General features: G+C 39.2%; 1 protein-coding gene across 1 annotated transcript in view; it reads right to left on the bottom strand.

Moving 5' to 3' along the window:
• Positions 1-8356, bottom strand: part of cngb1a (cyclic nucleotide gated channel subunit beta 1a) — a 65162-nt gene extending 56806 nt beyond the window's left edge. The window contains exons 1-5 of the mRNA XM_036584800.1: positions 8251-8356; positions 7898-7928; positions 7089-7134; positions 4597-4699; positions 4311-4336 (exon numbers count right to left, since the gene is read on the bottom strand). Of these exons, the coding sequence (XP_036440693.1) occupies positions 4311-4336; positions 4597-4699; positions 7089-7134; positions 7898-7928; positions 8251-8337 (293 nt within the window). The 5' untranslated portion in view covers positions 8338-8356. The remainder of the gene's footprint in view (positions 1-4310; positions 4337-4596; positions 4700-7088; positions 7135-7897; positions 7929-8250) is intronic.
• Positions 8357-12186: the final 3830 nt, after the last annotated feature.

Genomic DNA, 12186 nt, shown 5'->3' with positions numbered 1-12186 from the left:
TGAATTTTGTGTATGTGTGCTCAGAGCATTTTTTCTTAGATTTGTACTGACTGGTGGATAGGCATGGTAGAAAGGAGCTACCAAAGATGCTACATTTGCTAAAAACAATATCGCTCAGTTACCATTGTGTAAATGGGATCTGCTAACCTGTTAGCATTCAGAGGTGGATAAAATTGAGATGGATATTTTTCTGAGTATTTTTTTTTTTAATGTACTTGTTATTATATTTAAATGAAGAACTGAGATTTTCCTTCATTTTCTTCACAGTCAGTCCCTACTTCTTTCTATTCATTCTGTTTGGAGTTTATTTCATTTTAATTTAGGACAAAAGGGTCCAAAAAGAGCAGCATAGAGCCTAACAAGCTTCATTTCCCATGCTAATAGATGCTGGATGTCGTGAGAAGTTCTACTGCAGTTTTATACCAGAGCTCAGCCCTCGAAGAAATTCTCCTACTTTTTACTCTAAGTTGTTTAAGTTGGGTTTTGGTAGCTATATTTAGTTCTACTTGAGATATTTTTAAAAATGAAGCAACAACACTTTCACTATACTCTTAAAAAGATGGTTCTTCAAGGGTTCCTTATTAAAGAGAATGGTTCTACTGAGAACCATGAGTTCTATACAGAACCATTTCATGCTTGAATGGTTCTTCGCATGGTGAAACGGTTCTTCAGATTGATGGAGCGTGAGTTGTATATGGTTCTATTTAGCACCAAAAAGAGTTCTTCTATTATGGACATCGTAACATTAGTAGAACTCTTTTTGGTGCTTTTTTTTAAAAGCCATACCGTACACACTTGTTTGGCTGACATTTTAGCATGAAATGATTCAATGTAGAACTAGTGGTTCTCAATAGAACCACTCCCTTTACTAAAGAACCCTTAAAGAATCATTTTATCTGAGAGTCTAGAGGATGAGCTCATGTACCTTTCTCTGCTAACGCTAGCATTCTTTCACTGTTAGCTGCGTCAACATTTTTTGGGTCATATATTCCTTTGTTATGAGCTTGATTAATAGGAGTCTATGCAGAGCTGCGGGTAAAATGGTCTATTTTCTCTGAGCTGTATGTGACCACAGTGCAGTGCATTGAAGTCTCTGCTATATGAGCTGCAAAGTCTTTTCATGAGGCTACGTAGCGTTGGCTAGCTTGCTTAGCATAAGCATTTAGCCATGTGTCTACTCACTCTTCACCCGCTTTACTGCAATCCATGATGAAGAGGGGAGCAAATATATGACAGGCTGATGTCAAACACACCATATTACACAAACACACACTTAAATACAGACTAAAACACACATAAACTGGAATTTACAAAGCCGTTTTAGGGCCACTGTTAATAAAAATAAAAATAGTAGTCTTCGAGAATAAAGTCATACTATTTTGAGAATAAAGTCGTAATATTTTGAGAATAAAGTCGTAATATTTTGAGAATAAAGTCGTAATGTTAAAAGGATAAAGTGGGCTAACTGTAGGGGGGCTAACTGTAGGGGGCTGCCATAACGCGTTGGGGTCTCGGTTGCTGTACTGGCGCCGAAGCTCCACTCACTCCTGTCTCTCTGTGGATCATTTTGATCATCATTCTCACTGTCTGTGAAACTTCATGCCCTCTTTGAATGGGGGGAGATGTAGCCCCCGATAGCCGTGTAGACGACCCTGCCTGAGATTCTCCTTCAACAACACAGACAGACAGTTTCCTCCGAGTCCGTCTGGCTCTTTATTCCAGATAAACAGTTTCCTGCTCAGCCGTTTCAGCCGGTTCTTATCCTAATAACAGGCTGGTGCTGATGTGCAGGAGAGACAGGGAGACTGAGTGTTTCTTTATGGGTGAATCGATATGAAAGTACAACTCCACCAACTCAACACCCCTCATTTAACACGAGGAGGTGCTGCCTTCACTTCGCAAAGCCTTTGGCCACAATATTGCGACCTTTCCTGGTATTAATGTCACTTTAATGTCGTAATTCTCTAACTTTTTTCTCAAAATAGTACTACTTTTTTTCTTGAAATATTACGACTTTTTTTCTCAAAATATTACTACTTTTTTCTCGAAATAGTACGACTTTATTCTCGAAATATTATAACTTTATTCTCGAAGTCTACTATTTTTATTAACAGTGGCCCTAAACACCGTCATAAGAATTCTACCAAAATTTCTGCATGATTAAATTGTTAAGATAAAGGTAAACAAAGCCATTCAGAGTGGTTTGAAGTGAAATGCTTTTTTCTAGAGAAACTCACCAAGTGACAGTACTGGGCCGTATTGCAGAAACTTCTTCAGTCTGAAATCTTATTTTATCTGCTCAGTCACCACGACAACTTCACTTAAGACTGAATTTAGGACAGAAGCTATTACAGAACAGCAGTTCTTAAGTTCATAATCTTATCCTAATTCAAGATAAGAAAACCGCATAACAGAAACATCCTAACTAGGCTAAATCTCCTAAATACTGTCCTAACTTTAAGATAAACCCCAGAGGAGACTTAAGTTCTGTTTTAACCATCTGTTTCTATTGTTTTATTCATTCACAGGCAGCATAGTTCACTATAACGAGCATGACGACGTTAACGCTAGCTACATTTATCCATCCTAACACGGAAACGGTGCTTTGACTTATGAGGTTTTTTGTTTTAACAGCGTTTTAAACCTCCAGACGCTGCAGACTCGATCTCCACCACCCTGACTTATTACCTTCATGAGTGAATGTTGAGAAACTACTAACTACTAACTACTAACTCGTCTGATAAAATGTTACAGTGACGGTGGTGAATAATGAGGAGACTGAGCTGAACGTGTGTCCGTTTACTAGGAGGAATAACGTTAGAGTGCTCAGCTAAAGCTTTGGGAAATGAAACTGAAACTGAAACTGGGAAGCGACGACGCTTCAGTTAAATTAAATTTAAAAAATAAATATTCTTAATTTTCAGTTTATCGCGCTTTAGTTTTGTTTGACCTTTTTATCTCAGTAACGGTAGCTAACGTTAGCTGTCCGGCTAACTAACTTGTATACTGATTACGTGTTTATGTTTCAGCTGTGCGCGATGGTCGGTTGCTAGGTTACAGACATGACAGTTGCTTGTCGACTTCGATCGAGTAAGTTAAGATTTCCTGACTTGAGAAGAGATCTACAGAGCCCCGCTGGTGACATCCTGTAAAAATAAAAATAATGCGTGGCCACGACTTAGTAAGGCGTGGGAACGAGATGATTAAGTCGTGGCCATGACTTAGTAAAGCATGGGAATGGGATCCTAATGTGTGGCCACGACTTAGTAAGCCGTGATCTCGTTCCCACGCCTTATTAAGTCATGGCCACGCATTATTTTTATTTATACAGGATGTCACCAGCGGGGCTCCGTAGAGATCAGATGCTGTAAGATATGATGAGATTCCTAATGCTGCCTTCAAGTCGTGTTTACGAGATGGATGCACCTGAACGGCACCACAATGTCGTATTTACTAGTGGGAAACTCGGATTTTTCATTGAGCCCCGAGTTTCCGAGTTGGGGGGCGTGTCGACAAAAAAAGCAACGATAGCCGCTGATAAACTGACCACATTCAGTTATTCATCAGCCACAACATTAACACTGCAGAAACCAGCCACACATGGAAATACAGATATATACGGAGCCCCGCTGGTGACATCCTGTATAAATAAAAATAATGCGTGGCCACGACTTAGTAAGGCGTGGGAATGAGATGATTAAGTCGTGGCCACGACTTAGTAAAGCGTGGGAACGAGATCCTAATGCGTGGCCACGACATAATAAGGCATGGGAATGATATCCTAATGCATGGCCACGACTTAGTAAGCCGTGATCTCGTTCCCATGCTTACTATGTCATGGCCAAGCATTAGGATCTCGTTCCCACGCTTTACTAAGTCATGGCCTGTAATAGACGTCTGAAGAGTTTGTGTCTAAAAGCTCTCTAACAGAAAGTTAATATTTGATATATTTACAAATACATTGCATGACGTATGAGATGCTGTTTTACAATAGTTTTAAGATAAGAATTTGGCCTAAAATGTAACACATTCGTGGCGGTGAGGTACATACTTAGCTATATGTTCAGGTTTACCACTGTTTTACCATCATCAACATTCCATATAAAACTGCTTGGTTTTGGATATGGTTATATTTATGTTGTCGACATCAAAACCTCTAAAATCTGAGTACAGTGAACCATTTCACATCAAAGCTCTCTTAATGACTGTGTTTGCACCTGAGCAATCTCTATGAATTATACAGAAATTTTGAAAAATTACTGTAATTCCCCTATCAATGTAATTGCAAAGGCTTGGCTTGCCAATTGTACCTGTTGCCTACTGCATCTTCCTCCTGCTTCAATGATAGAGAGAGAGAGGGAGAGAGAGAGTGAGTGAGAGGAGAGAGAGAGAGAAAATTAGGATGAATTACAATATTAGTATGATTACTTAATGTGTTTGTTAGGGGGGGAATGAGTAATGCATCTAATATATCCTGCTGATGCAATCACATCTAACATGATGCAGAAACAAGCGCTGCGTCTGATCTTATGTTTTTTTTAAATTGCCAGTGTTATTGATGCCATAATATCAGGAGATTCACGGCTCATAGTGTACCTTGGCCTCAGAGTTTGCTCTGCCCAGTTTGGGGGTGGCTACAGGCTGGGGGAGGGCGCTGCTAAAGCCGTGAGACAGCCAGGTCAAAACCCCACTCTGAGCACTGGGGAGAGAGAAAGGGGGGTAAAAGTAAGGCAGAACAACACATCACCTGTCGATTGTTATCGCAACATGGGCTTTTTCAACACTGAGATTACAGCAGGACAATTTTAAAGCATTTTTATTGATCGCTGTGATCTTAAACCTTCCAAAAGAGTTTTCTACACATTTTCATAAATCAAGGCATTCATAAGATCCAAACAAACATAAATAATTACAAATCTAAATAAAGCAATTAATCAAGGGTGCCCAAATGGTTTGTTCTGGGGAGCCAAAGTGCAATGCTTGTGGTGGGTTGAGGGTCAAACATTACATATTTTTTTAACATTACCCCATATTTTGTTACAAAATTCTCCAAATGTAGACTTTTAAAAGTGAAATAAGAGAAGTTATAAATAGTATAAATATATTTGTTTTCTCAGTGGTTGAGATAGTAGGGTTAGAGTAACTTTCTGGTGGGCCAAAAGTCATCCAAAGTTGGTTGGTATAGTGTAGAGGGTAACACCTCTGCCTTCTACGCTGTAGACTGGGGTTCAATTCCCACCTGGGTAAGCACCCTACACTATACCAATAAGAGTCCTTGGGCAAGACTCCCAACACTACCATTGCCTGCCTGTGTAAAGTGATCAAATTGTAAGTTGCTCTGGATGAGAGCATCTGCCAAATGCCATTAATGTAATGTAAATCATGAGTTGACTTTGGTCTGTCTGTGCTCTGCCTTAGAAATAAAAAAACAGTGGTATAATTTGATACCAGATGAAGATAAGTAGGCTGAGTTAGGATAAGTGTGGATTCAACACTGTCACCAGGTACTGTGTTCATGTGATTTTGTTTTTATCATTTCCTGACATTGGAATAAAAGCGAAAAATTCAGAAATGCAGACTCAGTTCTGTCAAAATAGAATCTGTTGATATATAAACCAAATGTAACTTGAAACTGTAATGCATTGTAATATGATGTAAGTTCCATGTTTAGTTTATTAGGGCATTTAACATTGTAAAAGCACAATATTTTAGACACAAAGCTGTGCTTTATAGTGTACTAATGTGCAAGCTAGCCTCAAGTTAAGACACAAACCACAAGCTAACATGCAAGTTATGATACAACGATACAGTATACATCGATCAGGCATAACATTAAGACCACCTCCTTGTTTCTACGCTCATTGTCCATTTTATCAGCTCCACTTACTATATAGGTGCACTTTGTAGTTCTACAGTTACAGACTGTAGTCCATCTGTTTCTCTGCATACTTTGTTAGCCCCCTTTTACCCTGTTCTTCAGTGGTCAGGACCCCCATGGTCCCTCACAGAGTAGGTACTATTTGGGTGGTGGATCATTCTCAACACTGCAGTGACACATCAGTGCTGCTGGAGTTTTTAAACACTGTGTCAGAGACGATAGCTCGTCTGCTGCTGCACAGTTTGTGTTGGTCATCCTCTAGTCCTTCATCAGTGGTCACAGGACGCTGCCCACAGGACGCTGTTGGCTGGATATTTTTGGTTGGTGGACTATTCTCAGTCCAGCAGTGACACAGAGGTGTTTAAAAACTCCAGCAGCACTGCTGTGTCTGATCCACTTGTACCAGCGTAACACACACAAACACACCACCACCACATCAGTGTCACTGCAGTACTGAGAATGATCCACCACCCAAATAGTACCTGCTCTGTGAGGGTCCATGGGGGTCCTGACCACTGAAGAACAGGACCAAAATGGACAATGAGCGTAGAAACAAGGAGGTGGTCATAATGTTATGCCTGATCGATATATCTCCACTGTTGGAACAACATAATTAGAAAATACCTGTTTAATGATGAATGGACTAAAAGAAACGGCCCAAATTTACTTGGAAAAAATTCTGGTTCCATTGACTTACATTAAAAGAAAAGTAGGTTTTTTCCTCTCTTGTCAAGTTACCATTCTAGAGATGAGGTTTTGTTCCAACAGCAGCGATATGCTGTACCGTTGTACACTGCAGTACGGTTTGTTAAAACATGAAGCATTGTATTGTTATATCCCTAGTAATTACAATTAAAAGGGATAGCAAAGCATGTATTAAGTCTTAACCTCTAACAGTTTAATGTTACATGTAGGGTTTTAGGATGTGTTTGCTATACATTTGCAAGGTACATTACAGTCATTATACACTGCAGTGTAACTGCAGTTTGGTATTTTGTTCATTGTGTGCAGCCCTAGTTAACAGAGGTTAACAGCTAAGCTGTGTACGTTGAGGTTGTGGTTTGTTCAAGACCGTTTATCCTGATAACCCTGATCATCCCGTCCAGACTGTGCAAACACCTGGACCGACAACACAGTGGGTCAGCAGGACGTGGCTGCACTCCAGAGTGCCGAGGGAAGAAGTGGAGCAGACACACTCACACACAAGTACCTGTTTTCTTCAGAGACTTCATCCTCTTTTGGCTTAGCAGGATTGTCTGCTGTGAAATAAAAAGAAAAACAGTACTGACAAACAAGCTGGTGCAATGCTAGCATTAATTTAGAAAGAACAATCAGATATTATCATAGGCACTTTTCTCTTTGATGTGTTGTTCTGCAGTTATTTCATATATTTCATCTTTCCAATATTCTGTTAATTTTCTCGAGATGTAACTAAAATGAAAGAATGCTATTTAAATAAGGTTTATTATTATTATTATTATAATTATTATTATTATTATCATTATTATTATTATTATTATTATTATTTAGGCATACATCATGGACTTCTTATATAACACTATAACAATTAAAGGGAAAGTACATCATTTTTTCAAATTTTCTGCACAATTCAGTTGTTGAGATATAAACAAAGTCATCCAGAGTGATTTGATGTGAAAATCTAGAGAAAATTGCTGACTCAGATTTCTTGTGGTGATGGGAAGCAGGGGTCACAATGTCTACAAGGTATATAGTCATTTTATTTACTGTCCAAAACCACCAGTGAACCTACACGTGTCTTCTGAGTTTTTATGTGGAATGTTGATTAAGGTTAAAATTATTTTCTATTGGGACTTTAAAGGAAGTCACTGGAGCTTTTCATATCAACCACCACTCTGCACGACTTTATATCTTAACGATTGAATTGATTGATATTATCAATTGATTGAATAATGCTAAAATTTTGAAAAGTCGGTGTGATTCCCCTTTAATGAACTGAAACTGTCATGTTTGCAATCAGACCGCAAAATTTACGCCTACCTGGTTTTGCTTCTTCTTTGACAGTTGCCTCCTGAAAGGGTGTCAAAAACAGTGTGAGACATATTGTTCAGTTGGAAGAAACCAAAATAGCATCCCATCTGAGAATTACAGCAGCAGCTTTTCAGAAGGTTACATTTCTGGTTTTACATTTGAGACATTTACAGAATATTTTGGTTGTAGTAGTTGTAAAAATGTTGGGTACATAAATTTTAACAAAATTGAATTGATCCAATTGTATCTTTTTCCCTCTATTGCCCCACTATCTTTTTCCAGTGGTGACAATGCAGCAGCTAGAACAAGACTGCTCTTAGTTATGAGGCAGAATCCAGGCTCTCAGAAACATGCATACTTACTGGAGCTGCATTGTTTTTCTCTTCGTCTCCAAGTTTTCCAGGTTTTTCAGGAGGCTGTGGGACAACTTTCACCACCCAGCTAAACATGCTGCAGCCCAAAACACACATACACACACACACACACACACACACACACACACACACACACACACACAAATGTATATTACAGATGGTACTACTTTTTCAATACCAATATTAAAACCTTGAGTATCAGCTGAGAAAAGCATCTTAGTGTTAGTGTTAAGATCATCGTAACTTGTAGAGAGAGTGTTCAATGTGATGCTCGCTCTACCACATAACAATCTGATATTTATTCTTTAAAAACTACTAAGCAGTAAAACTATTTTTAATTGAAACACAGTGGCAACCCCTGACTATAAGAGCTAGTTTGGGCCATGAATATCAAAATGAGGAAAAAAACGCCCCTATGATAATACTAAGTTCTGCAAGCACCCCTATGGGGTTCTAGTAGTTTGTTAGCACTAAGATATGAGTATTGCTACAAGTTTTAATGATGTTTTAATGATGACTGCATTAAATAAACATGAAATAAAAAATACAAACACATATTTATTATTTTACACAAAAGTTTTGGGCCTTCTCTGAAGGTCTAGAAGGCCCTAAGGGCTCCCCACTGATACACAATAAATATCAACCACACACATACTGTGTGGAGACATGCATAACAGAAATGTACATTTTCTTTACTTTATTTGGCAAAAGATAGCAAAAGCATGATGTAATTTGACATCAAAAATTCTGACTTGCAGCTCGTTGAACAAAGAGGAGAAATTCTTTCAAAAGTGTGATTTTGAATCTTTCAATCCATATTGCGTTTGCGTTTGTAAGTAGAAGACGGGATATTTCATTATGATTGGAATATGATGAAGTCATTATTGCATACAGTTACTGTTTTTATGCAAAGGATAATAAAAATATTATAGTAAACTTTATTATTAGAGCATTTTTCATTCTAGTTGCAGTTCAAGTTCAAAGTTCTAGGAGTGCAAAAACAACACAGACAGAATTAAACATAAATACAAAAGAAAGGTAACATTTTGATGAAAAGCTAAATTAAAGAGATACAATTTTCAAAAGTGTTTTAAAAGCGTGTGCTGAGCTTGACTTCCTAATAAAGGTAGAAAAAAGTTCCACGGTTTAGAAGCATAATAACAGAAAGAAGCCTCTCCATATTTTTTGAGAAAGAAATAAGAATATTCTTTACATTTTTGCAATGTTTTTACTGCTTCTGTGAAAGAGCACAAATCTAAACAAAGCAGCACCTTAGCAACCACCTGGGATACCACGGCATTGGCTCAGCAACACCTTAGTATCCACTTGGGATACCATAGCATTGGCCCAGCAACACCTTAGCAACCACCTGGGATACCATAGCAATAGCTTAGCAGCACCTTAGCAACCACCTGGGATACCATGGAAATGGCCCAGCAGCACCTTAACAACCACTTGGATACCAAGCAATGGCCCAGCAACACCTTAGCAACCAGCTGGGATACCATAGCAATGGCTTAGCAACACCTTAGCAAATACCTGTGGTACCATAGCAATGGCCTAGCAACACCTGAGCAACCACCTGGGGTACTATAGCAACAGCCTAGCAACACCTGAGCAACCACCTGGGGTACTATAGCAACAGCCTAGCAACACCTGAGCAACCACCTGGGATACCATAGCATTGGCCCAGCAACACCTTAGCAACCACCTGGGACACTATAGCAATAGCTTAGCAGCACCTTAGCAACCACCTGGGATACCATGGAAATGGCCCAGCAGCACCTTAACAACCACTTGGATACCAAGCAATGGCCCAGCAACACCTTAGCAACCACCTGGGATACCATAGCAATGGCTTAGCAACACCTTAGCAAATACCTGGGCTACCATAGCAATGGCCTAGCAACACCTGAGCAACCACCTGGGATACCATAGCATTGGCTCAGCAACACCTTAGCAGCCACCTGGGATACTATAGCAATGGCCTAGCAACAGCTTAGCAACCACTTGTGATTTCATAGCATAACATGACGTAACGTTACAGTTTTTTCAAGCCAACAGTTACTTTACGAACTTCCGCCTTCTAGTTAATTACGTAATTAACCTCCATGTACATGATTACAGAATGCAAATCACATTCATAGTGAACGACAGTACCTCTAGACTTCTAAGAGTTAAGCCATCACATGACCTCTGAGATGTGGCTACAGCAACTAAGACCACCTAAGACTCTTCACAAATGAGTGTTGACATGGTGAGCTCCTCCACTTTCACTCTTTTGCCCTGTGGGGAGACACAACCTGTTTCCTTCTCCGTCCTGCGCTCTCCATCCGAGGCCTTTAGCTGCAGGGGGGGGATCATGGCTGTTTGTGTGGAAAACTGTCACCGCTAATCAGCGATTAACGTTTCTGACCCTAATCTCCACAGGCCTGAGCAGGGGCAGAAAGACGTGCCCCTGCCTGTGGCTACTGCAGCGAACCTAGTGCTAAGTTCCTCTGCTGAAATGAGAGAGAGAGCGCGAGAGAGATACTCCAGGCTATATACTAACAGAAACCTGACAACCTGTTGCTTCTGATGTAATTCAGAAGTGCATAATATCAGCTTTTCTTCCCTGAAAGAGAGTCAAAACCTGGCAAATTCACTTGACCAGTGCATTAGCATAGCCTGGTGAGTGCCAAAAGAAGAAATGATAGCATAAACATCAGAAACCCCAGAAAATATACACACATACATTTGACCAGTTTGCACATCAGCTATTTATTAAATGTCAATATCTTGGTTAGGCCGAATGGAAATGGTCAATGTCAAGCTCATACGCATACTATGTTATAATATATGAAGAAGCTTTAATTCACACCTTGTATTTGGGAAAAAATAAGAACTGATCTGAACATTTTATGTCAAAACACGCTGCACGGTTTGTTTCCTGAGCTACAATTTTAAGCCGTATGAAGATTTACCTTCAATGTTCAGCAGCACGCACTCATCCCAGAGACTGGTGACAGGGCTGGAGGACAGGCAGGTGAAGAAGTGGTGGGATTAGCTGTGAGGAGGCTAAACTAACGGGATTAGAATCTCTCACGGAAGGATGGAGGTGGAGGATGGACTTGGACCTGATTGGCTCTGTAAAACTTTGTACACAAAGTCTGGCCCTCACTGAATGGATCTCGGTAGAGATACCTAATGAACTCTTAACATATATTCAGTCTACCTTAGGCGTGTACAGTTGTTGCAGTACAAAAAGCTGAGTAGTGCTGCGTCCACTTTACTGTATTTGTGCTGCAGTACTTCTAGAGCCTCTTCCACTGAGCATTTTAAACTTAGTCTCTAACCACCTCCACTCAGCCTGCACCTGTTTTACTTCATTTTTTAACTTTTAGTATATTTTTGGTATGTTTTAGTTATGTTGTAGCTATTGTTTCACTTTTTATTACTCTTTTAATTTTTTAATGTATGTTATTATTGACAATTTATTGTCTTACATCTTCTATTGTCTCTATTTATTTCATTAATTATGTTTTTTTTATTTATTTTATTCTTATCTGTTATTTATTATGTTACTATATCATTGTAATTTTTATGGTTTATTGATTTTTCTACTTTTTTACTATTAAATTTACTACTACGATGATTATTATTACTTTTTAAGTATTTGATATGATTTTACTATCCAGCTTCTCAGTCCCTGATTTCTGAATAGGCTCGGCTACGTTGCAAATGAGGGTCTCCCTCAATGTATTCTGAGAGTAAATAAAGGTTGATTGATTGCTTGCTTGATTGATTGATATTGGTATTATCAATACTGTAGCCCAGCATTTCTCAAACCTTTTTAGTCTACTATCCTTTGGGGATAGTAAGTGCCCCCAGTTTGAGAACAGCTGTTGTTGGTCAGTTTCCATAAAGCTGCTCTTGGGCCAGTGT

Source organism: Colossoma macropomum, unplaced genomic scaffold (genome assembly GCF_904425465.1).
Source record: "Colossoma macropomum unplaced genomic scaffold, Colossoma_macropomum, whole genome shotgun sequence".
NCBI classification, from domain to species: domain Eukaryota; kingdom Metazoa; phylum Chordata; class Actinopteri; order Characiformes; family Serrasalmidae; genus Colossoma; species Colossoma macropomum.
This window is presented reverse-complemented; position numbering and strand designations above follow the sequence as displayed.